Here is a 23,674-nt window from a genome sequence, read left to right on the forward strand (position 1 = left end):
CGAAGAAAGCCGTACTTTAGTCTATATGCTGCCAAAGCAAGCACAAAGGAAGTTATATTTTTCAGTGGAATGTGTATGTTTAACATCTGTTAGATTTTTAGCCATATGGGTAGAGATCATTCTTGTCTTATAGCTCTCTTTATTTCTTTAGGAACTAGTTTTGCATATAGAAGGCAATCTTACAGCTTTGTTAGAAGTAATGGTTATGTCTCACTCTATGCTGCTTCCTTGTACCTTAGTTCAAGGATACCTCTTCCCTGACTGAATGTAAGGAAACCACAGAAAAGGCACGGAGGAAACACACCTTTTGCAGGAACAGTTATCTTGTCAATGCGCTTTACAGCATCTTGCTTGGCTTCACTCTGGGTCTTTGAAGCCCAAGGTCTGTTGTAGGGATCCAGTGTCTATTTGCAAGAGGCAGAGGTGCTCACACACAGCACTAAAAACTCAATGACCCACTTCTCTCTCTTTCTCTCCCCCACACCAGGGGGACAAGAAGCCCCCAGCTAACCACCCCCACCCACTCTGCCAACTGTTTAAACGGAAATCACCTGTGGAAAAGGTAAACATATGTTAGAGCAAGTACTAGCAATGGATAAAATGAAACAAATAATCAGGTACTCAAGGAATCAAAAGAGGCAGAAGCCTCACTTACACTTGTCATGGTGTTTAGTTACAGGCAGGTCCCCTGGACTGAGCCCTGGGGATGGTGTCTCCTTTGTTGGTATCTCTTGGCTCTTCAGATTGGGGCTCCTGCCCATATGAGAATGTTTCATTTTCCAGCTTTGTAATGCAGATGGGGGTATAGGAGTTTGAGGGGAAGGAGGGCAAGAATGGAAATAACAGAGGGCAGGATACCTACCTGTGTGTGCTTCTTATTGTGCATATGAGTGAAGAAGTCAAACATGGTCCCACAGATGGTGTTGCAGTCTTTGCACCAGTGATTGCCAGCATCATAATACTCATAGGTAGCAATGGGCTGATCAGACTGCTTAGCAGCTGGCTGGGGGCTCTCGGCAGGCTTGGGGCTCTTAGTGTGGGAATTCTCATTGTTTACCTTTGATTCCTAGAGGGGGAAAAACCTGCACTAAGAAGGAATTCAAAGTAGTCTAGATCTGTCTTCTCTCAGAAAAAGCAAATAGCCTACCACAATAACAGAAATAGGACCATATGACCATATTTCCAGTGCCTAAAACTGCACAAACTAGGAATAACCCCATGAGAAATCTTCCTGCAAGGCTCAAACAGAACTAATTAGATTCCATAGTGCCATGTCATCGTGGAGAATAAATCATAATGGCAATATATTTACTTATATATCCTAAAATATCTAGAAGAATACTCAAGATTATGGAAACACTGGTTGCCTCTGGGAAGGGGTAATACAGAACAGAAATGGATAGGAGTCTTTTACCGTATACCCTTTGGTAGATGTTAAATGTGCTACCTATGCGATTAAATACATTAAATTTATCAACTGTAATGACAACTAGGGAGGGAAGAAAAACCAAAATGGAAAAGGTAACTGACAGATTAAGCAAGTGCAAAAAACAGATGATAGTGAACTCTCTTATCACAGACACATCCTGATACAGATAACTAGAGAGTAAGGCTGGCATAGACAAAGGGGATAGTCATCTATGTGGGATGACTTAAAAGGATCTGGGTAAAATATTTCTACCTGCCTAAAGTATCACCATTAGAATTTAACACCTTTGAGTTAACATGAATCCTCTTTTAAAACATATCAACTCCCCAACATTAAGTATCAATAATAAACACTTTAAGGCTTCCCTGGTGGCACAGTGGTTAAGAGTCTGCCTGCCAATACAGGGGACACGGGTTCGAGCCCTGGTCCGGGAGGATCCCACATGCCGCGGAGCAGCTAGGCCCGTGCGCCACAGCTGCTGAGCCTGCACTCTAGAGCCTGTGAGCCACAACTACTGGGCCTTGTGTGCCGCAACTACTGAAGCCCACACATCTAGGGCCCGTGCTCGGCAACAAGAGAAGCCACCGCAATGAGAAGCCCGCACACCTCAACTAGAGAAGGCCTGAGCATAGCAACAAAGACCCAATGCAGCCAAAAAATAAATAAATAAATAAATAAATTTAAAAAATACTTTAATATGAAATCATTTGTCAGCAAGCTGGGAACAAGATAATTCAGGAAATGAGAATTTCCCCAATAACATTGGGGAGTGAGGCACAGACAAACGGTAAATTTTGGAACACAGAGAAGGTAAGTATGAATGAGGTTCCACAGTAGACAAGATCAGGGAACTGGGCATTCTGAATACTGGCTGGTGGGGAGAGGAAGACAATATGGAGAAAGGGAAACAATTAAGACTTCAAAGATAATCTTCCCCTATTAGAGTCCTATTCAAGAGTCACTAAAGAGATCGCACCCAGCAGGTAAGGGATGGGCACATGCATACACTGCTGGTGAGTACTAACGGGCACCATCTTTCCAGAAGATAACCTAGGAATACATATTACATACCTCAAAATTCTTTATACCCTTGACCCAGCAATTCTACTCCTTGACATTTATCCTTAGAAAATTATGTCAAACTACAGGTGATTTCGTTGGTTAAATAAATTTTGGTATCCATACAACAACAAAAATAAGGTCACTAAAAATGATATTATAAAAGTCTGTTTATTGACATGGAAAGATGTTCATGATAGACTAGGAAAGTAAGTAACAAAATACATCTGAATAATCAATACAGATATGTAAATAGGCACAGAATGTCAAATGTCACCTTATCCAAAAGACTTTCCCTAACTACTCTATATCCCTTATCCTGTTTTCTTTTTTTTAGGCACTTGTCATTACCTAACCTGCACTTGTTTACTTATTGACTATCTTCTCCCATTTCATTAGAATAAGGACCTTGTCTATATAGTTCCCTGCTATACTTCCCATATCTAGAACAGTGTCTGGCACTTTTTTGGAGATCAAGAAATATTTGTTAAATGAACGAACGGAAGAACGGAATTTGGAATAATAAACACCAAGGTATTAGTAACAATTGTGTCTAGGTGAACGGAACTGTGGAATTGTGTGTATGTGTTTATTTTTATGAAATAACCTATTCAAGAGAAAGAAAATCTCAAACCAACTATGCATTTTAAAAAGAGGCAGGGCTTCCCTGGCGGCCCAGTGGTTGGGAGTCCGCCTGCCGATGCAGGGGACACGGGTTCGTGCCCCGGTCCAGGAAGATCCCACATGCCATGGAGCGGCTGGGCCCGTGAGCCACGGCTGCTGAGCCTGCGCATCCGGAGCCTGTGCTCTGCAGCGGGAGAGGCCACAACAGTGAGAAGCCCGCGTACCGCAAAAAATAAATAAATAAATAATAAAATAAAAAGAGGCAAAGAAAGAAGAAATACCAAGGACAGGTAGGAAACAGAGCTTGTAAAGAGAATATTCCTTACTGCTGAAATGAAAATCCAATTGCAACATATCCTTGTTAGCTTCAGAGAGCATGAAGGCTCACTCAAGTCAAGATGATAGATTATCATGGGGTTGGTGCATAAATGGAACCCCAAACAACGTGTAAGTCAGCTACAAAGGGTCAGAACTTTCAAGCTCTTCTCCCATCAAAGGCCCTGAACTCAGTGATCCTGATATAAGAATACAGTCTTACCTGGTTGAGAAAGAGAACTCTCCCAGGAAGACATGAAAAAATTAGAGCTTGGCTGACAGAGAATACAGAATATCTTCTTCTCTAACCCCCAACATTAACTGACCATCTACTATGTACTAGATATACCAGATGCCATGGGACACACAAAAATAAATAAGTTATATTCTGTTATTCTCAAGAAGCTCTCATTTAGTGGAAGACACAGGCATGAGAACAGGCATTATTTTTTTTTTTTTTTTTTTTTTTGCGCTACGCAGGGCTCTCACTGTTGTGGCCTCTCCTGTTGCGGAGCACAGGCTCTGGACGTGCAGGCTCAGTGGCCATGGCTCACGGGCCCATCATGTGGGATTTTCCCGGACCGGGGCACGAACCCGTGTCCCCTGCATCTGCAGGCGGACGCTCAACCACTGCGCCACCAGGGAAGCCCCCAGGCATGACCTTAATCATGTTTTCAATAAGACAGAATGAAATAAATCTTATAAAGAAACAAAGTAACATACTACGGGAGTGCTAAAAAAGGGCTGACTCAATCTGTATGGAATTCAGGAATTCTTCACGGAGGTGGTAGTATTCAAGTTGGACCTTAGTGGATGAGTAGGGTTGGGAGACAGGCTAAGAAGATTATTAATGCAAAATTAGAGAGGCACATCTGGAAAAGTGCAAGCATTCTAAGGTGGCAGGAGTATAAAGTGTAGTGTCATATTTCTTGCGCACTACCCATTTGCTACATGCCAGGCACTGAGCTATGTACTGGGGACTATATAGGAGAATGAGACAGATATGGTCCCTGATCCCTTGAACCTTAAAATCTAATTGGGGGACACATGTAATTATATAATTACAACTGCCATAAATGCTAAGAAGGAAAATGTCAGGTATTATGATAGTGTATATCAGGCAAATTTAACAACCTGGAAAATGAAGGAAGGGAGTCAGGGAAATAATTTAATCTGCGATCTGAAGATGAATATGAGTTAGTTAGAAGACAGGATAAGAAGAGTGGGTTTCACATGGTAACCAGAAGGAGGAGAAGACACAAAGACATTAATGATGAAACATTTAAGGAATGAAAATGCCAGTAACGAAATTACAGAGAGCAAAGGAAAAAAGAGGCGTGAAATGAGGCTGAAGAGGTAGGCAAGGAAGTATCTCAATCACCAGCTGAATATGGAGAAAGAATTAAGAGTGTAGCAGCACAAGCAAGAACTGAAGGTGGCTTGAACTTGGATGGCAATAGAGATGATGAGATGAATGGAATTGAGATTTACTTTGGAGGGAAAATTGGCAGAATCTGTAATTGACTTGGTGTGTGGAGCAGTTTGCGGGGGGGAAGCACTAAGCATGCTCTTCAGGTTGTTGGCATGAAAACTGTTGGATAGTAGTATCATTCACTGAGATGGGTAACAACAGAGGAAGAAAAGGTTAGAGGGAGGTTGAGCACAATCTTAGTTTACTTTAGGATATATTGATTTTGAGGTGTTTATGAGACAATGAAGTGGAAATAGTGAGTAGTCTGTTGGACACTCAGATTTGAACCTTAGAAGAATCACCTGAGCTAGAGTATAAAACTGAAAGTTGTCAGTATGGTATTTCAGCATAGGACTGAATGAAATGACCTAGGGAGAAAGCAGAATTCTAGAGAATTAGGCTAGAACTGAGCCCTGAAGAACTAAAATATTTAAAGATCAGGAGATTAAACAGGAGCAACCAGCATATAGGAGGAAAAGAAATGTGATAGGAGCCAAGGGAAGAAAACTTTTTTTTAGGGGACAGTGGTTCCCTATATCAAATACTGATTTGAGAACTGAATTTGAGGCTGTACAACATAGTGGTGACCTTGTTGCTAAATATGAACCTACAAAATGGCATTACGAGTTATGAGAAAACTAGAAGCCAAACTGGAGTGAGTTAAGGAGTAAATGCTAGAACTAGAACATGGAGGGCCCAGGATTCTACTTTGTGGGCAATGGGGAACTGCGAAAATTCTGAAGGAGAATACCATGATCTGAACTATGCTTTACAAAGATAACTCTAGCAAGACTAAGAACAGATTGGAAAAGGATGCTAAGAAAATGGTTAGTTAGAAGGCTTCTTTAGGAGTCCATGGAAATAAAAGATACAATAAAAAAGGAAAAGTTGAGTTGTTACCTTGCTGTTGGAAAAGGAGTTTGAGGATGATGACACTTTTTCTGGGCTCCTGGATTTTTCTGCTTTCCCAGTCTTCTCTGTAGGATCCCTACTGTCATTTGAAGACTTCTGAGATTTATCCAAAATGTTAATTCCCAAGATCTGAGCCACTTTGTCCAGTTCAGACTGCTTTTTTTCTGCCTCTTCTGCTTCTTGTCGAAGTTCTGCAATGTCCTTCATAATGTTATCCTGAAGCCGACTCACCTCTACCAGGAGTGGGTCTTTGTGACCATCCTTCTCCCTTCGTTTCTTACGCAGCATTTCCCCTGAGTAGTCAAATGTCAACAGAAAGAAGCACAAGGAAAGTTAACAAGTCATATTTCAGTCATAAGTACTAATTCTCAAGACTTTATGGTCACAAAATCTTTCTCCATAAAACATTCTAAAAGCAGGTGAGACTTGCCTTCCACATGGGCTGGTTTAGTTGAAGCTCCTATGGAGGTAAAGTGATTGAGTGATTACATTATTTCTTATGTAAGGGTTATTAACTAAGCACCTATGGATAGGTTTCAGGGAGGCACTGCATGAATCCCTAAAAGGGTATATACAAGTTTGTGTGCATGTGTGACTATGAATCCTGTGGCTGTCCTCTTCAGAGAACTAAAGAATTACTCAGAGGGCAAAAAACATTCAGTCACATATTTGACTTTACCTGATTTAACGACCCTTCACCAATACCTCCATTGAGTTTTAGGTTTTGCCTCAAGCTCACCTAATGTTATCTCCTATTCCAAATTGCAGGTCCTCATGAATTAATCCTCACAGGATTAATAACTAAGTTTCTCATCCCTAAACAGCCCAAACCCAAACAGAAGAAATTATATATTCTCCCACTTCTACTCTTCCATGCTATCACCAAGCTGTAATATAGAAGCCTTGCTATGTTCTTAGTGTATGTGAATTCCTAAAAGCATAGATGAAGAGGTGGAATCAATAGAGGCATCATGGAGCATCTTCTTGTGCCAAAAAGGAAGTACTCAAAAAATGATGGACACAGGAGTCAACTTAAAGGGGGTCTTACTGACCAAATCTGGGGCAATTTGAGCATGAAGATAAATAATAATAGTAAAATATTACTACCTATTAAGAATCCATGAGTTCATACTGTTATAAATGGACAGATAAATGGGGGAGGAGGTGTGGGTGGAAAGCTCCTCCTCATAGTAGAAAGCCAACTAATTAACGAAGATGGAATGATGAAATTAGAAAATTACTATTTAACAACCATCATAATAATAACTGATTTGGGCAAGGATCATCAATGAATGCTAAAACTAGTGGGCCAAAATTTGAGGAGTAACTGAATATTTACATAGTCTCAAAGTATCTTCCCTATAAGATACTTATTAACTGAAAAGGGTAAAATAGTAACCTTACAGTGGAGAAACTTGGCAGACGCCACCTTAACCAAATGATCAAAGTTGACAACACCAGTATGGGACAAATCAACACCTGATATGAACTTAGCATCACTTCTGTGATGTTCCTGCCAAAAATGCATAACCTGAATTTAATCATAAGGACACATCAGACAAACCAAAATTAAAGGACATTCTACAAAACATGTGACCTCTTCTGGAGATTCGCGAACTACTACAGATTAAAGGAGACTAAAAGAACATGACAACTGAATGCAATGTGTAATCTTTCATTTTCTTTTGCTTCAGGACATCATTGGGACAACTGATGAAATATGAGTAAGATCAGTAGACTAGTATATTACTGTTAATTTTCTAATTTTGATAAGCATACTGTGGTTATCCAAGGGAATTCTTTGTTGTTAGAAGACACACACTTAAGTGTTTAGGAGTAAAGGAATACATATCTACAACTTACTCTTAAACAGTTCAGGAAAAATATACACATATGCACAAACACAACTGAGAGAGAAAAATGGATAAGGCAAATATAGTAAAATGTTAATAATCATGGAACCTGAGAATTCTTTACACCATTAATGCAACTTTTCTATAAGTCTAATTATATCAAAAATTGTTTGAAAGTGAAGCTTCAGTGTCAATGAACTGTCTGAGAATCCCCAAAGCTCTCCATTTGGGTCTCCTACTAAAGTTACAAAAGGCAGTCATGCAAAGAAGTGTCTGATACCTTGTTGTTTATGAAGCCGCTCCAACTCGGTCCTGAGATAGTACATCTTCTTCTGGCGAGCTTCCCGGTCACTCTTCAGCTTTTCCCTCTCTTCAATAACCTGCAAAGTACAAAATGGTAAGAGATCCTTTAGCCTCCAACATCCCTTTTCTATTGTTCTTTTCCATAAACCTTCACACTAGATAATATCTGAATGCAAGAATCCAAATGCCTGCACACACAGGCTGACTTTATAGTGAAGGTGATATTTCATTCCAATCCAAGTGCCAGAATAGAATTATCCTTTCCAGAACTGTACTGACCGGAAAGTACTTTTTTCATACAGGAAGCACTACACTATTAGATAGTAGTTCTGAGCCCAAAAGGAGCCATCAAGAAGGGAACTAATATGTGTTACCGGATGAAGCACTGTGTTAGCTGCATTACATATATCATCTTATTTAGTCATGAAACTATCTGTTTCACGGTAAGAAAATTGAGGTTGCAAAAGACTAAGTAATATACCAAAAGATCATACAGTAAGATGATTTAAAATCCAGCTACGCATGCCCTAAAGCCCTGATCTTTCAACTGTATTACTATCACCAAATGGAAAAACAAATATGGCTTGTCTATATAAGGAGCTCATGTGAAAAATCTGTGTATTGTCAGCCCTGACTTAAGTACTAGGTTTTTAAACGTAAAGGGAAAGCACTAGTCTCCAGACAGTGTTTCTGCAGTCTTAGGTTTTGTTGTATGGAACGTATCTTCCTATTTACCAAAAGACTTAAAAAAAAAAAACCAAAAGACTGAGGTTCAGGGCACCCAAGTACCATGGAAAATTAAGAGGTGTTTTTTGTCTTCTCAAGGATTAGCTAAATTTCTGTTCAACTGGAAAAAAAATGAGATTAGGCCTACAATTTTGCCTTTTCTCCTCAGGTCTTAATTATTTTATTAGCAAACCAAATTTACACATATTACAATTTTATCATCCTTAGGTCACCTTGTTTAACAAAGTGAGTTTTTAGTTATTAAGGACCTGTAAAATTAACAGTACATATTAATTTTTCTATTCGAAATTCTTCTAATTTTATTAGCAAACCAAATTTACACATATTACAATTTTATCATCCTTAGGTCACCTTGTTTAACAAAATGAGTTTTTAGTTATTAAGGACCTGTAAAATTAACAGTACATATTAATTTTTCTATTCAAAATTCTTCTATTCTGTATTCCTCATCCCTACATAATTTTTACCTACTGCTCTAAAGCATCTAGAATTATTATATCTTTACCCCAGCCACTGCTCCCTTTCTATAGCCTGGGAACCCGATGAACAGTATAAAAACTACTTTTTTAAAAAAAAGTATAAAAACTATTTTTGACACTATAAAAACTACTTTAAAAAAAAAGTATCAAAAAATATTATTATTCCTGGACTCTAAGTTAAACCAGAATAAGCAAAGCTTACTTCTTGGTTTAATTACCAAGCAACAACTAGTTATTAGTTTTTAAACCCCATAATCACTACAGGAAAAAGATCCAAAACTCACTGGGATGAAACATAGATTTCCTGATTTCTCTTTCACCCAGCCCAATTTTGGTTCCTCTCTCCCTGATGAGGTCATATTAAAGACTTCAAGGTTCCCAGCTCCTACCCATAGGGTCCTAAGGCTGATAATTCAGATAGAGAAATAAACTTAAAAAAGAAGTCTAGCAATCACAGTGGGACCTACGGCCAGACTTTAGTCCAAATGAGAAAACATAAAAGAAAAAATTATGGTAAGACAGCAGTCTCTAAAGACTGCCTTGGGCCTTGCAAATTTTCAGCTCCCTCTAAAAGATAAAAATTTATGTTAAAATAGAAGATTCAGGCACAGGATGCCCAAAGCTAATATTCACCTTCTGTTTCTGGGAAGCACGGTTCTTCTCATCCGAGATCTTCTCTGGATTATATCTTATGAGTGATGGGATGGACACATGGACAGGCACTTGGGCAGGAGGAATTGAGCCCAGCACTGACTCCTCCTGCTTGGGCTCATCAGGAGTCACAGTGGGGATCACACGGAGATTGGGACGGCTACGGGTAGCTTGTTTGGTAACTGGCATTATCCTGTGTGGTTCAGGTAGAGGGTGGTTTGAAGGTTGGGAGGCAGGGTACATGGGCCACCTAGAGGCTGCATATGCCATGTAGTGCCTATAGGCATCAAAGGAAGCAGGGGGAATGGCAGGTCCCTGGTAGTTTGGAGGTATCCGAGCTGCAGCAAACTGAGAGGCCCTTGGCATATGAAACTGAGATAAAGAAGCAGGGTGTGGAAGTCTAATTGGGGCAGATGGGGCTGATGGCAACATGCACCTGACTGCAACAGATGACTGAAACCCACTGCCAACCACCTCAGGTCCTGCAATATGACCCATTGGATGGTCAGACTTTAGGAACGGGGGGCTGTTTTTTGTGAGCAGGTAAGGATCCACAGGGGAGACTGGGTGTGGATGGGATACCTCTGGGGAGTGGGTATTGCTATGGTGTGCCTCTCCACTCTCCAGTCTGTGAGGATCTGCAGAGTGCCGATCAGCTGAGAAACGGCGGTCAACTGAGGAACAGCGGTCTGCTGAAAAGTGCCGGTCAACAGAGGAACGGCGGTCAGCAGGGGAACGTGATGGCTTCTTGCCATGAAGTCGTTCCTGGGTGCGTGCAGCCAGTTTACTAATCTCTGCTACTCCAATATCCAGCCCTATGGTCTTGAGCAAGTCATGAATCTTTGCATATTCTGGACTGGTCTCTTCTATTGATTCTAGCTTTACAGCTGGAGCTGAAGAGGGTAGGGAGCTTCCCTTCTGCCTCATAACTTCACTTTCAGAGCCCCCAAGGGGCTTTGGTGGAGATTCTGCCTTTAAATCCTCTTCTTCATCCCCATAGAGAAATTTCTCCTCATCCTCAATGTCAGGGAAGCTACGTCGCCTCTTTTCCTGTGTACTGGTAGAATCTGCTAACATGCTCAGAATGCAGGAGAAACCACTGCCATCCTGGCTAGCTCTCTCATGAGGAAGCAAGAAGTCTGTGTGTCGCTCTGGTCCCTCAGCCTTCATATCCAATTTTTCCTTGCGGCACAGAAAACTTCCAAACTGCTCTCTGAGGGGACTGCTGTCTTTGGGTATCCCAGAGAGGGGGCCCCATTGGTAGAGGTTGCCCTGAGATTCCTTCAGGGTAGTCTCTACCACAGTTCCCTTGTTGTTTTCAACCTCTGAGGCAAAAGCAGCAATAGCACCACTTAGTGGAAGAGATGAGTGTCCAGAGTAAAGGGAGTGATCCTGGCTGGAGCTGGTACTGCTGGAAAAACTCTCAAGCTGCAAAGACAAACATAACTGAATTAGCCTCTATGCAGAATCTCAGAAAACTAGTAATTGAGATAAATGCATAAATACTTTACTCTTCTTGAATTAATAGGGAAAAGATAAATGTGGATGAAAGGGAGGTCCTTAGCCAGGTTCAAGATTTGGGTTCCCGTTTCTCCAGATGGTTCTGCCATAGCAGGGGGAAACAGAAAAGAAGGCAGATTGAGTCTGCATTTTTGCCCATTTGTTGTAGTCTTTATCAAGGAATTTGAATTCAAAAGGACTTTAGAGATGCCCTAGCTTACTTGCTTTCTTTTTTATGGATCCCTGAAAAAAACATAAAAGCAGAGCTACTTTGGTTGAAGTAGGGTCAGGAAACTCTGTTAACCCTAACTGATCGCCTTCCCTTACTTCCCTAAGTGCCCTCAGGCACTTCTTCAGAAACATTTAGCTCCTAAAAGGACAGGTAAAAACAAGTGCTCATGCCTGACCATCTTTTCATAAGTGAGAAAAAAATATCAAGGTCCAGAATGGTTAGGTGACTTATTTAAAAATCACACAGCAAGTTGGTGGTAGAGACGGGTCCAGAATCAGAATCATCTGATTTCTGGTCTACTGTCCTACCACTCATACATTTTTTCTTCTCTTTAAAGAGAGATGAGGAAAATTCAGATCAGCTCCTCCCTTTGCTCTTCAAGCTTCATTTCCAAGAAACCCATATTCAAAGATCCTAAAGGACTATCCAATTTAGAGGCGGAAAAAAAAAACCTTTAATAGATACTCTCCAAAATGTCTGTTTAGAAAGCCTAATACATGACAGTAGAAGCCCTCTACTGTTGCATTATGAAGCCTACAGTTTCCTTTGGAGAGTCCTGGAAGGTACGGCTCATAGGCATAACAATGTTGGTCCAACACATATTCCAAAGATACCTTAGGGACACAGCCCCCAGGAAAGTAACTAGGCTTTAAAATATTACAGGGACTAGCAAGAGACCCTAGAAGAAATGCAGCATAGACCTGCATGGAAGGCTCCATGTCCACCTCAATCCGCTTTTTCAGAATTGACTTCTTGGGCATCACAGATACTTCCTCTGGCCGATGTAAAGAATATCCTGGCTCCGATGCTGTTAGGACACCTGACAATCCAGGGATGGGACAGCTAGTGCCACCACCATCAACTCCCACCAGTTCCTGACTCAAGCTCCTACTTCGTTCCTCCTCTTCCTCTCGTTTTCGCCTGGCAAGGTCCAGCTCTCGAAACTCAGGGTCTAAAAACCTAGGACTCGGGCTCCGTCTACGCTGTCGATAGTTGCGGGCCCCCGATGTAAAACTTGTGTGATCACCTCCCATGCTGTGTATCTTCTCTGTGTCATCATAACGGGGCCGTTTGGCCTCCCGGCTCCTTTCCTCAGGTCGTATAGAGTAGGAGCCTTTGAGTTTGTCTCTATTCCGTTCTGTTCCCCGCAACAGCTCATCATGACAACTGACATGGGGACTATAATCAGACCGATGCAGGAAAGTTTCTCTTGCTCGGTAGTCCTCGTCAAGTTGTCCCAAGAAGGGACTGAGAGGTGCCTCCTCCCGGGAAATATATCGTTCAAGACCTCGAGAGCACTGGGAGCTTCGAGTGAAGACAGAATCATCAGTCAGGTCATCCCTGAGAAAAGAGACAAGCATCACTGAATATAATGGACTTGGAAAGAGCAAGACCAGACAAGGCTAAGAGACTGACATCTGGCAAGGGGGCTGTAGAATGCTTAGAACAAAAGACAATAATCATGAAGTCCAAGAACAAATCTATGTATATACATGGAATACTTCTTCTCCCTTTCCCCAGGGCACAAGCAGCTGGAGCCTCTAACCAAAGATACTACTAATGTATCTAGACAGAATTCTTAGGCTAATCTCTCTGATTAGACTTTGGGGATGCATAGTATCATGCTAGGGTCTGGGAGACGCAAAAACACCACTACCAGACTACAAAGAGACATGGGTTACCCAACTTCACACTAGCTAAATTCTAGCTCTTTGCTACTGAAACTGTGGTCTGAATCAGCAACATCAGTATTACCCAGGAAGTTTTTAGAAATGCAGGTTCTCAGGTTCCACTCAGGCCTACTGAATCAGAATCTGCATTTTAACAAGCCCTCCCGGTGATCTGTATGCACTTTAAAATTTGAGAAACACCAGTTCAGATCAATGATTTTCAAGCTGTGTTCCACAGAGATTCTGAAGAGTGCTCAGGAGCTGCCTAAAGGAAGGAGGTTAAGAGCCTGCATGGCTCTGGGCCTTCCACCTCACTGAAATCATACTGGTCCCAACTTTATCTGTTTATATAATAAAGTTCTATATAATATTTCCTTTGGGAAAAAAGAGTTTCACTGTGGGGAAAAAATTTTTTTTAACCATTGATCTATCCAATTGGCATGATTTTCTCATAAGTTTTAGAAGGTTCTCCAATGCTTTGTTTTGCTGGCTCATATATTAAAAACCATAAAACTCCCTCACAGCCTGTTTGTTACCCTCTTTCCTGCCTTGCCTGGATATCCACAAGCACTCTGCTAATCTTTGGCCCAGAAAGAGTATGTGATGGTTTATCTCACTATATATTTTTATTTTATAGAAATAAAAAGGTCTTAGACTTTCATGGCATGAAGGTAAAAATACAGGATTGGACATCTGTCCTTTTAGCGCAGATCTCTATATCACACACAATATCCTAATCTTTTTGGGCACTATGGTCAGAGTTTCTATTGCCCCCTAAAAGCTTCTGACTTAAATCACAGATAGAAATAAAGATCCCCTAGCACTTTAAGCATACCACTTTGAAAAACTTACATGTCACTCACACTTCAGAGTGAATTACTGTTCAGAGGATGGTAATTATTGCTGTCTTCTACATGCTAGTAGCTACTTCTGTTTTTTTGTGAGTTTTGAGAAATGACTTTTCTTTTTTTTTATAGTTGTTTTCCTATTTCTGGGACTAAGTAGAACATCAAAGAGTTGCTTTTTCTCATTCGCCAGCCCAGTCTTTGTTCAGTTTTAGACCTGGGTAACAGCTATAAATAACTTTATGAAAGACTATAAAGGATAAACTTTATCACCTCCTCTATAAGCATGCCACATATGGGAATTGAGGTTCCTGTTATTCACCTCCTCCCTAAGAATTTGGGGAATTCTGAGGTCCCAATGTACTATGAAATAATAGGAAAGAATGAGAATGACCAAGGATGATCTCCAAAATCGAACGTAACTAGAGTAAAACATTTTACTCTGTAGGTTTGTCAGCCACGAAGACATCTATTTCCAGGGAGGAACATCCATGAGTTGAGTCACTGCACTGCCAAAACACCATCTACCATACATAGTCTCTGATCACATTAGTGTAGAGGAAAATCACAGGCTCCATGGGTAGTGGAAAGTGCATCCATGCTCCCACATTCTGCTCCTCACCAGGACTCTTACATGTCTCCACCAAGCAACATACTAGCCCAAGATCTAATCCAACATTAAATATCAAGAAGCTAGAAATAATGAAATGGCTCTCAGAAAGACTCACTTTAAACTTGCAATCTCCAGCAAAAGGAGGCAAAAAACAATGAAAGAAGGAATAGAAACAGTTAAAAGAATGAGCTATCATGTAAATACAGGCAGAAATCAGGTTGATTAGAAGCTCACGTCCTCCTTCCCCAGTTCTCCCAAAGGATAAGAAAGAGAATTGGCTGCAATAAAAGTAAGTCCTAAAAAGGGCCCCGATCCCCTGCAGCTCAGAATAGTCCACTGACAAACTCTCTCTGAAAGCTTTGGTTAAGTCCAACTCTTTTCTAAAATAAAATCTACTTAAAAAATTGATTGTTCAATGTAGGGATGGGTACATGGAGGCTCAGTGTACTATTCTACTTTTTCTGTGTTTACAAATTCCATTAAAGAAATTAAAAAAACATATAATATACATCCACATAAGTTTGTACACCAATGTTCATAGAAGCATTATTCATGATAGCTAAAAAGCAGAAACAACTAAAATGTTATCCATCCATCACTGATGAATAAACAAAACACATAAAATGAAATTATTATCAGCAATAAAAAAGGAATGACGCACTGTTATATGAAAGAAAAAAAAGGAATGACGCACTGTTATATGAAAAAACGTGAATCTTGAAAACATATGTTAAGTGAAAGAAGCCAGTCACCAAAGGACCACACGTTGTATGATTCTATTTCTATGAAATGGCCAGCATAGGTAAATCTATAGAGATAGAAAGTGGATTAGTAATAGGCTTGGGGCGGGCGGTGAGACTAATAGCTAAGGATAAGGTAATAAAAATAAAACTGATCACAGTGGTAGATGTACAACTCTATGAATATACTAAAAGTCACTGAACTGTACACTCTAAATGAGTGAATTGTATGGTACGTGAATTATGGCTAAATAAAGCTGCTTAAAATGTATATGAGGAAAAAAAAAGGTCCTCCAGAACCCAAACTTCCCATTATTTTCCTCTGCTGAATCCCCAAAATGCCTGAAGAAAGTTGTTTGCTTCTGTCTGTTCCCTAAGGCAAATCAGAGGGAAAAAATTCTACTCCCTCAACCTACGTCAGGGCAAGGAGGAGTTAGGAGATGAGAATTCCATGAATGGAACGTATAATGTGCGTAGTACTTTGATAAACAAGGGAAATCAACCTCACATCCACAAGTTTTTAGAAGCTAAGAGTCTTCATACAACATGTTCACGTTCCCTTTTCAGAGTAAGTTACAATCGTACACACAGAGCTGCCATGGTGAGGAGACTGACAACCCTTGATTTGGCTATAACCCAAACCAGGTATTAAAATTTAACAAATTCAATATGGGAAGAGAAAGAATAGAGGGTCTCAGGAAAAAAATAAACACACACCTACATACAAAGGATGGAAATGGCTCATTTCATCAACTGAACAGTGGACTCACAGTCGAGAAGACATCTTGAGAGTGCCAACATTCCTATGGCCTGGTTTTAGCCGACAGTTATTATCCACACAAACTATATTGAGCAAGAGTGCTGGGGGCAAAAAGTCTAAAGAATGGCCTGGGACCTCCTTTTAGAGTCTTAATCTCACTTTCTCTAAAATAAATTTGTCTCTCTGAAACAGTATTCGTGAAAGAAGATTACAACCTCAAACATCCTAAGAGGAAATTTTTAATTTTTATAACTTAAACAGACAATTGGCTATCTGAAGCACACATGCATAACAAAGTTTATGGGAAAGTGAGGTGATACCCAGAACTAACAAGAGGAAATGCTAAAGTTACCTCAAAACCTCAGCAAGGAAGGAAGAGAATCACACCATGCACCACCTACTCAATCATCTCCCAAAATAGAAGCAGCCAGAAACGCAAGAGCTGTTGCCTCAATTAATAGTTACACACCTTGAAACTCAGAAGTTTCACTGTTATGTGACTGTCCCGCTTTGCTTCACTACATTGAATAGCCACTGAAGCTTTGAAGTAAATATTACCAAAGGGCAGCAGTGGTCCTCAGATTTCCTGCCCAGCTGTCCCCAACCTGCCTGCCTATACTCTGTGCACTACTGCATGGACAATCTCAGTTTGAAAGAACATTATATTGATTTATTGGTACTGCTAAACATTTGTGAAAACTCCTAGTGTACTGGGCAGAGACCATTAATAGACATGGTTCTCAGCTCTCAGAAAGAGTGCCTTCCCTGTACTCCCATCCTTACTCTTTTATGAGGTGAAAAACACCTAAAGTGATTATTTACTTCCCAGATATACCTAAGTTCCTAGTACCTGAGATCTATATTTAATACTATGGAGTATTAAATGCCCTTCCTCAGCCCTCAGTGGTTGTAAAGTAGTAACTAAAATTAAACATTTTAGGGACTTCCCTGGAGGTCCAGTGGTTAAGACTCTGCGTTTCCAATGCAAGGGGCACGGGTTCGATCCTTGGTCGGGGAAACTAAGATCCCACATACCACACGACGCAGCCGAGAAAATATAAAAAAGAAAACACACATTTTAAAAGATCTCTCACTTTCTATTAATGTGTATATGTTTCATATATAGATAGATAGATATAGATATATCATGAATTTAGCTAAACCTTTTCTTTTTCATTCATTAATTTATTTATTTTTGGCTGTGTTGGGTCTTTGTTGCTACATGCGGGTTTTCTCCGGTTGCGTCGAGCGGGGGCTACTCTTTGTTGCGGTGTGCAGGCTTCTCATTGCAGTGGCTTCTCTTGTTGCGGAGCAGGGCTCTAGGCGCACAGACTTCAGCAGTTGCAGCACATGGGCTCAGTAGTTGTGGCTTGCGAGCTCTAGAGCACAGGCTCAGTAGTTGTGGCACACGGGCTTAGTTGCTCCGCAGCATGTGGAATCTTCCCGGGCCAGGGCTCGAACCCGTGTCCCCTGCATTGGTAGGCGGATTCTTAACCTCTGCACCACCAGGGAAGTCCTACATAATTCTTTCAGAGTCTACCCCATTGAAAAACCCTTTTCCAATGTTATACTTTGTACTGGATGCAGGGTATAACTTCAGTGCTGTCGCCACCCTTTCAAATACATCATTCAGAAAACAGCAACATTTCTAACTTCAAGCACTACTATGGTGTGCCCTGTCTCCGATGAAGCCTACCTGTCCACATCCTCCAGATTATCCGCCGGTGACCCCAGTCGATCACTAAGCCGCCGCCGTTCTGGTATGCCAACACAGAAGTGGTCATTGCCAACAGTGATCCTTAAGCTCTGTTCCAAAGAAGAGTCAGAACGCAGACCAGGAGAGCGTCTCTACAAAAGTAAAAAATAACACAATAAGTAGTCAATAAGGTCAAGATATCTCTACATTCAAAAATGTTCTCCTCCCTAGTCACAAAGTTGTGGTCCTACAAGGTGTGAAATGGCTACGGTAAGATTCTACTCCAAAAATAAAGGACTTTAAAAAAATTATCATTTTTCTTAGATGAAAGTCCATGCTTCCAACCCTCCTAATCAGTGACCTCTTATTCTTTAATTTCCTGGTACCAGGCATGGGGCTAGAGGAGTGAATTAAGCCTGCTGCCAGAACCTATACATTTCCAGTAAAGGAGGCAAGCCAAAAACAGGTTTAAAAAAAAAATAAAGCACTTCTGATAGCAGTATAAAGTCATTAAAACACAATAACATGAAAGAGATTGGGGAAAAGGAGCTATTTCAGATAAGCTGGTTAGAGGAGGCTTTCTGAGGTGATACTACTTAATTTGAAGCCTGAATGATGAGATGTCAGCCTTGCAAAGAACAGATGGAAGATGTTTCAGGCAAAAAGAACATGCTCTGTAATGAGCTTAGCATGTTTTGGGCAACAGGAAGGTGGCCAGTGTGACTGCAGCAAAGTGATAGGAGAAGAGAGTCAGAAGTCACAGTTAGGGAACTTGGTTTTTATTCCTAGTATAACAAGCCACAGAAGGGTTTCAAGCAGGGGAGTGATATGATCTAACTACATTACTTCCTCCAGATGCTCATATTGTCCATAACCCTCATCTTCTTCAGGTCTTTATTAAAAAGTCACCTTCCCAGAAGGCCTTCTCTGGCTACCCTATCAAAAATTATAACTCCCTTCTGTTTTCTTTTTCTCTTAGCACTTAATCATATTTAACATGCCAAAACTTTTTACTTCTCTTATTTATTATCCGACTCCTGCTGTTACAATATAAGTTCTATGAGGGCAGGGGTTTTTGACAGGTTTGTTCAGTATTGTATCCCCAGTGCCCAGAACAGCATGGTAAATGTTCAATAAATACTTCTCAAATGTATAAAATGAAGGTCTTTAAAAATCATTTTGATTGCTGGGTACAGAAAAAACTGGATGGTAACAAGAGTGTAAAGGAGACTAATGTAATAACCTGGGCAAGAGGTCATAGGGTTTAGACTAGAGTGATGGCAGCAGGACAGTTTGGAGGATGTATTTTGGAGGTACAGCTGACAGGTTAGATAGATGAAGTTATTCTTACGGATTGGGAGAAGGGAGATGTTCACTGTTTCTGGCTGAGCAATGGGTGATGTCATTTACTGAGACGGAAAAGACTGGAGCAAATAGGTTTTGCGTTGGAGAAGAAAGGGGAGGTTATACAAACTAGTAGTTTTCTGTCTTCCTTACTTTCTCTGTAGTGACTAACATTCAGACTATACATGCTCAGCTATGAAAATCTTAACACAGTGACAAGTCAACTCATCTATGACCAGAGTACCCAGATACTGTTAGAAAGCCACTCAGTAAGACAGAAACTTTGTCATGGGGTGGGTTTTTTTTGGTTTGTTTTTTAAAGATTGGTGAACTGATAATAAAAACAAATTCCAAAACACCAGATTCTGCCAGGAGGCTCTACTAGCAAGGTGGTTATGGTGAGAAGTCAATATTACGTCTAAACTAAACTTCTTAACCTCATGCTCTGTCCCTTTAGCAGGGAAACATAACAGTTAAAATCAGGGTGTTGGGAACCAGGCAGAGATGAACTGAATCACACTCCACCACTTCTTAGCTGCGTGGCCTTGATCAAGTTACTTAAACCTCTCTGAGTTCCTCAGTTGTTAGATGAGGAACCCTCACCTCAAACGGTCGTTAATGTTCAAAGAGAACGTGTAAAGTGAAGGGCTAAGCATCATTCCTGCCACATAACTAGGTAGCTATTACAGCAACAGCTATTACAATAACTGTGGGTACCCACACTTCGATTTCGGAGGCACAGCTCTAACTTAGAGAGCTAACAGTTTACACTCTCGGTGTCTACCCTGGAACTGTGTAAGCCACCCTAACTCGCCACAAAGACATTTCAGCCATTCCAAGATCCAGGGCGCAGCTCAGGTCTAGGGGATACAAAACCACGGAACTCTGAGGACACCAACTATTGAAAAAGTATCAGGCACACGGCTTGGAGGAGATTCCCCTTGCCCCGGCAAACTTTTCCACACCTCACCCAGAGTGAGAGAATCAACCTATTGCCAGGAAATGCAGCACTGCCTCCCGACCCGGCGCCCGGGCGCGTCCCGAGTCCGTTATTGTGCAAATGAAGCTCCATGGGCTGACCGGGAACCTCCTGGTTTGGGCGTCGCTGAGGAGGCCGGGGGGGATGGATGGCCTTCGATGTGGGGACCCCGGCCTGGAGGCCTCGGGTCGCCCGGGCTGAGGGCGTTTCTGGAAGCGGGAACCCCGGGCGAGAGGACTGGAGTAGAAAGGGAGTCCGGGTCGAGGGGGTGGGATTACCCGGCTGCCGCTGTCGCCTGGATGGTCTCCGCGGCCGTCCCGGGCGAAATCGGCGCGAGACTCCCCCCGGCTGCTCCCTCGGAAACCGGCCGAGCCTGGCGGGAAGAGTCGTCGGCCCCGCGGCGGCGGCGGAGACGGGGAGCCGCGACGGGCCCGCGGCGGGGACGGGGAGAGGCGACGACCCCGCGGCGGGGACGGCGAGGCCCGGCGGCCGCGGGGCGGAGACGGGGAGCCGCGGCGACCCCGCGGAGGGGACGGCGAGGCCCGGCGGCCGCGGTGCCCTGAGGGCGAGCGGGGTCGGCGAGCCGGTGTCCGCGACGAGGAGGAGCCGGAGGACGGCGGCGATGTGCGGCGAGACGGGCCTGAAGAGGAGCCGGAGCTGCGGCCGGTGCGCGGGCCGCCCCCGCCGCTCTCTTTAGGCCGGTGCGAAGAGACGGAGGAGCGGGCGCCGCTGCGGTACATGGCTCCGGCAGCCGCGGCCACGGCGGCAGCTCCGACCGGGGGCGCGCTGGACGCGGGCCCCCAGCGCGCCACCGCAGCTGCAGCCCGGGCCGCCACAGCCGCCGCGCACCGCCCCCGCACCCAGAGCAGCCCCCTCCCCGCCGCCCCGCGCCGCCCCTGGGGCCCGGCCAAGCGCGCCTCCGCGGCCGCGGCTGGCGGTTGGAGGGCGCGAGCACGCGCCCGACACACCCCCCCCCGCCCTCCGGGGCTCCCCGCTCCTCCACTCAGGGAGCGGCCACAGGAGCCAGAAGTGGGGAGGAGCACGGAGGGCGGCGCGGGGCTGGGCGAGGGAAGGCGCGGGAAAGCGCGCGACCTGCTCTCCTCACGCTCCGCCTCCAAGCCGGCAAGATGGCGGCCGCCGAGCCGCCCACTTCCCCTCCCCCGGCGACCACGTGACCCCCGAGCTCCGCGCCGATTGGCCCTGGCGGAAGGGAAGGGATTAGCGGGAATGGAGCCGGGTCTTCCGGGGATGCTCCAGGCCTTGGGACGCTGTGGGCTTCGAGGGAGCGGAAGCATCTTTGCCTTTTCCCTACCCGCAACGGTATTAATTTACGTGGGGACAATAAATGGTTATAAATGATGGGAATATAAATAACCCGCAAAGCGTTAGGTTATGTTGGAAGTTACGCACCTCGGCAAGAGCGACCAAAGAAGTCCCGGATCCCATAGAAGCCGCACGACGGCCAACAGTTTACTTTCCAGTTTGCCTGTTTTCTTAGAGGCTGAAATTGAGGATGGGGAAGTGCGGAATGGGGGCGGTTTCGGGAGCGAGAATCAAACTCAAAGCAGGCATCCGAGTAGAATTGTCGCTGTCTAACCCAGAGTACTTACGGGGAAGGTCACTCACCGCTAGGGGTCCACATCGTGACAGATAGGAGGCCTGGATAGTTTTTGCGAGCGATTTGGAGCCCCCAGTCTGTGACTAGAATTTTACTGGACGCCTGGCTGTAGTGGTGGTCCCCAGTCTCAGGGTCCTGCATGCTAAGTACAAAAGTCAAAAAAAAAAAAAAAAAAAAGATAACACGTAAAAGAAGAAAAGCAATGGTCAGAACCTGAAAAAAAAAATGCTGACCCTGACCAAGTGAAACTTCAAAATAAAGTAATGGCTTGACAGTTTTCATGTATCAACTAGAAACACAAAACCCAAAATTGGTATGAAAATCAGGTTTGGGATTGCAAAGCAAAGGCAGGACAAAGAAAATATTAATTATAAAAAGTTTCCATTTTGTTTTTCTTTTTTTTTTTTTTGGCCTCTCCTGAGCTTGCAGAATCTTAGTTCCCAGACCAGGGATTGAACCCCGGCCTGGCAGTGAAAGCACGGAGTCCTAACCACTGGACCTCCAGGGAATTCCCCAAGATTTCCATTTCCTAATTTACATTTTTCATATTAAATTTAAAAAGTATCCAGTGTCACATGTTTGTATAATGGCTTTTGCTTATGTCATAGCTCAGTAAAAATAAATTTTTTACAATTTGATTGGTCTCACACTCAGCTTTCTTCACTCAACATTACTTGCTTGCTCCCTCCAGACATTTGAATTACGAATTCCTGACTTTTGGATTTTGTCGCTTAAGAAGGCCATCGTGTCAAGTTTCTTAATATATTCTTCCATATATTTTGTTAACCCATATTCAGTTTACAAGGAGTTCTTTGTGTGAATCCTCACATAATCCATTAAATTAAGATCTGAGATTATTTTTTACAGATGGATAGCCAATTTTATTTGAAACATGAATTGGGATTATCTGTATACTGGGAAGTCATCGTGAGGAAATGAGTTATCAGCTAATGAATGAACACTGCTAAATGCCCATTGTCCACATCTCAATCCAATTCCATTGTTTTCTTTTGACTGTGTAATTTGACAGTAAAGAAAAAAATGTTTAATGTGATTTCTTTGGGAAAAGAAAACTACCAGGATTGATGGTAAAAGTAGAAGAAAGTAAACAATCTGAGAAAGTGATAGCTCTTAACCAGAAAATATGAGTTATGTACAAGGTTTCCAAACAGTCTAAAAACGTATTTCATAATGTGTCCTGTGCAGCAGAGACCTGCAATCAGAGATTCGGATACACCAGCTCAGCAGCATAAAAGGTCTGTCAGAGAAAGGTGACAGCCTCTGTAAGTGAAGCTGCCATGTAAAATGTCATGGAAGTTGATTTTAGTCATCTCTGGGTTGGTGGGATTAGGAGATCTAGGAGACATTACCAGGGCTCACCGATATCTGGGGCTCCTCTCATGCTGGGCACAAGGACAACGCTTCCTTCCCCATTTCAGAAAGGGGAGTCTTATGACTATTTCTAATCACTACAAGCTGTGAATGGAAGCACCTTGTATCACTTCCAGGCAATCAGGAAAGACGAGTTATAAGATGCTCTTCTCTTGCTGTGGCAACAGAGGAAGCTACGTGTTCCAGATGGTGCAGCCTATCAGCCTGGGTCCTGAGTGACTGTGTAGAGCAGAGTACCAATTAAAACTCTGCCAGAGGTGTATACCCTGTCTTTATTAACCTGTATATGAGTTTTGGTTACCCATGCTTTTGGTGGGATCTAAGTAAATATGAAGAAAATGTGAATAGGTATGTGTAGATCCTTGGAGTACATACATTCTAAATCAGGGTTAGTTATACTCTGTATCAACTTTTCCTCCTCAATCCTTCTCTAATATTCAAT

General features: G+C 42.7%; 1 protein-coding gene across 3 annotated transcripts in view; it reads right to left on the reverse strand.

Annotated features, from left to right (window-relative positions):
• Positions 1-21,040, reverse strand: part of ZNF318 (zinc finger protein 318) — a 33,750-nt gene extending 12,710 nt beyond the window's left edge. For all 3 annotated transcript variants that reach the window (XR_009565788.1, XR_009565787.1, XM_030870650.3), the window contains exons 1-8: positions 20,501-21,040; positions 17,900-18,051; positions 12,277-12,916; positions 9,826-11,271; positions 7,944-8,043; positions 5,799-6,103; positions 863-1,066; positions 305-404 (exon numbers count right to left, since the gene is read on the reverse strand). Coding sequence is in view for 1 of the 3 variants with exons in the window: in XM_030870650.3 (XP_030726510.2) it covers positions 305-404; positions 863-1,066; positions 5,799-6,103; positions 7,944-8,043; positions 9,826-11,271; positions 12,277-12,916; positions 17,900-18,051; positions 20,501-20,962 (3,409 nt within the window). In the remaining 2 variants the exon portion in view is untranslated. The remainder of the gene's footprint in view (positions 1-304; positions 405-862; positions 1,067-5,798; positions 6,104-7,943; positions 8,044-9,825; positions 11,272-12,276; positions 12,917-17,899; positions 18,052-20,500) is intronic.
• Between the last annotated feature and the right edge of the window lie 2,634 nt (positions 21,041-23,674).

This window comes from Globicephala melas, chromosome 11 (assembly GCF_963455315.2).
Source record: "Globicephala melas chromosome 11, mGloMel1.2, whole genome shotgun sequence".
Taxonomy (NCBI): domain Eukaryota; kingdom Metazoa; phylum Chordata; class Mammalia; order Artiodactyla; family Delphinidae; genus Globicephala; species Globicephala melas.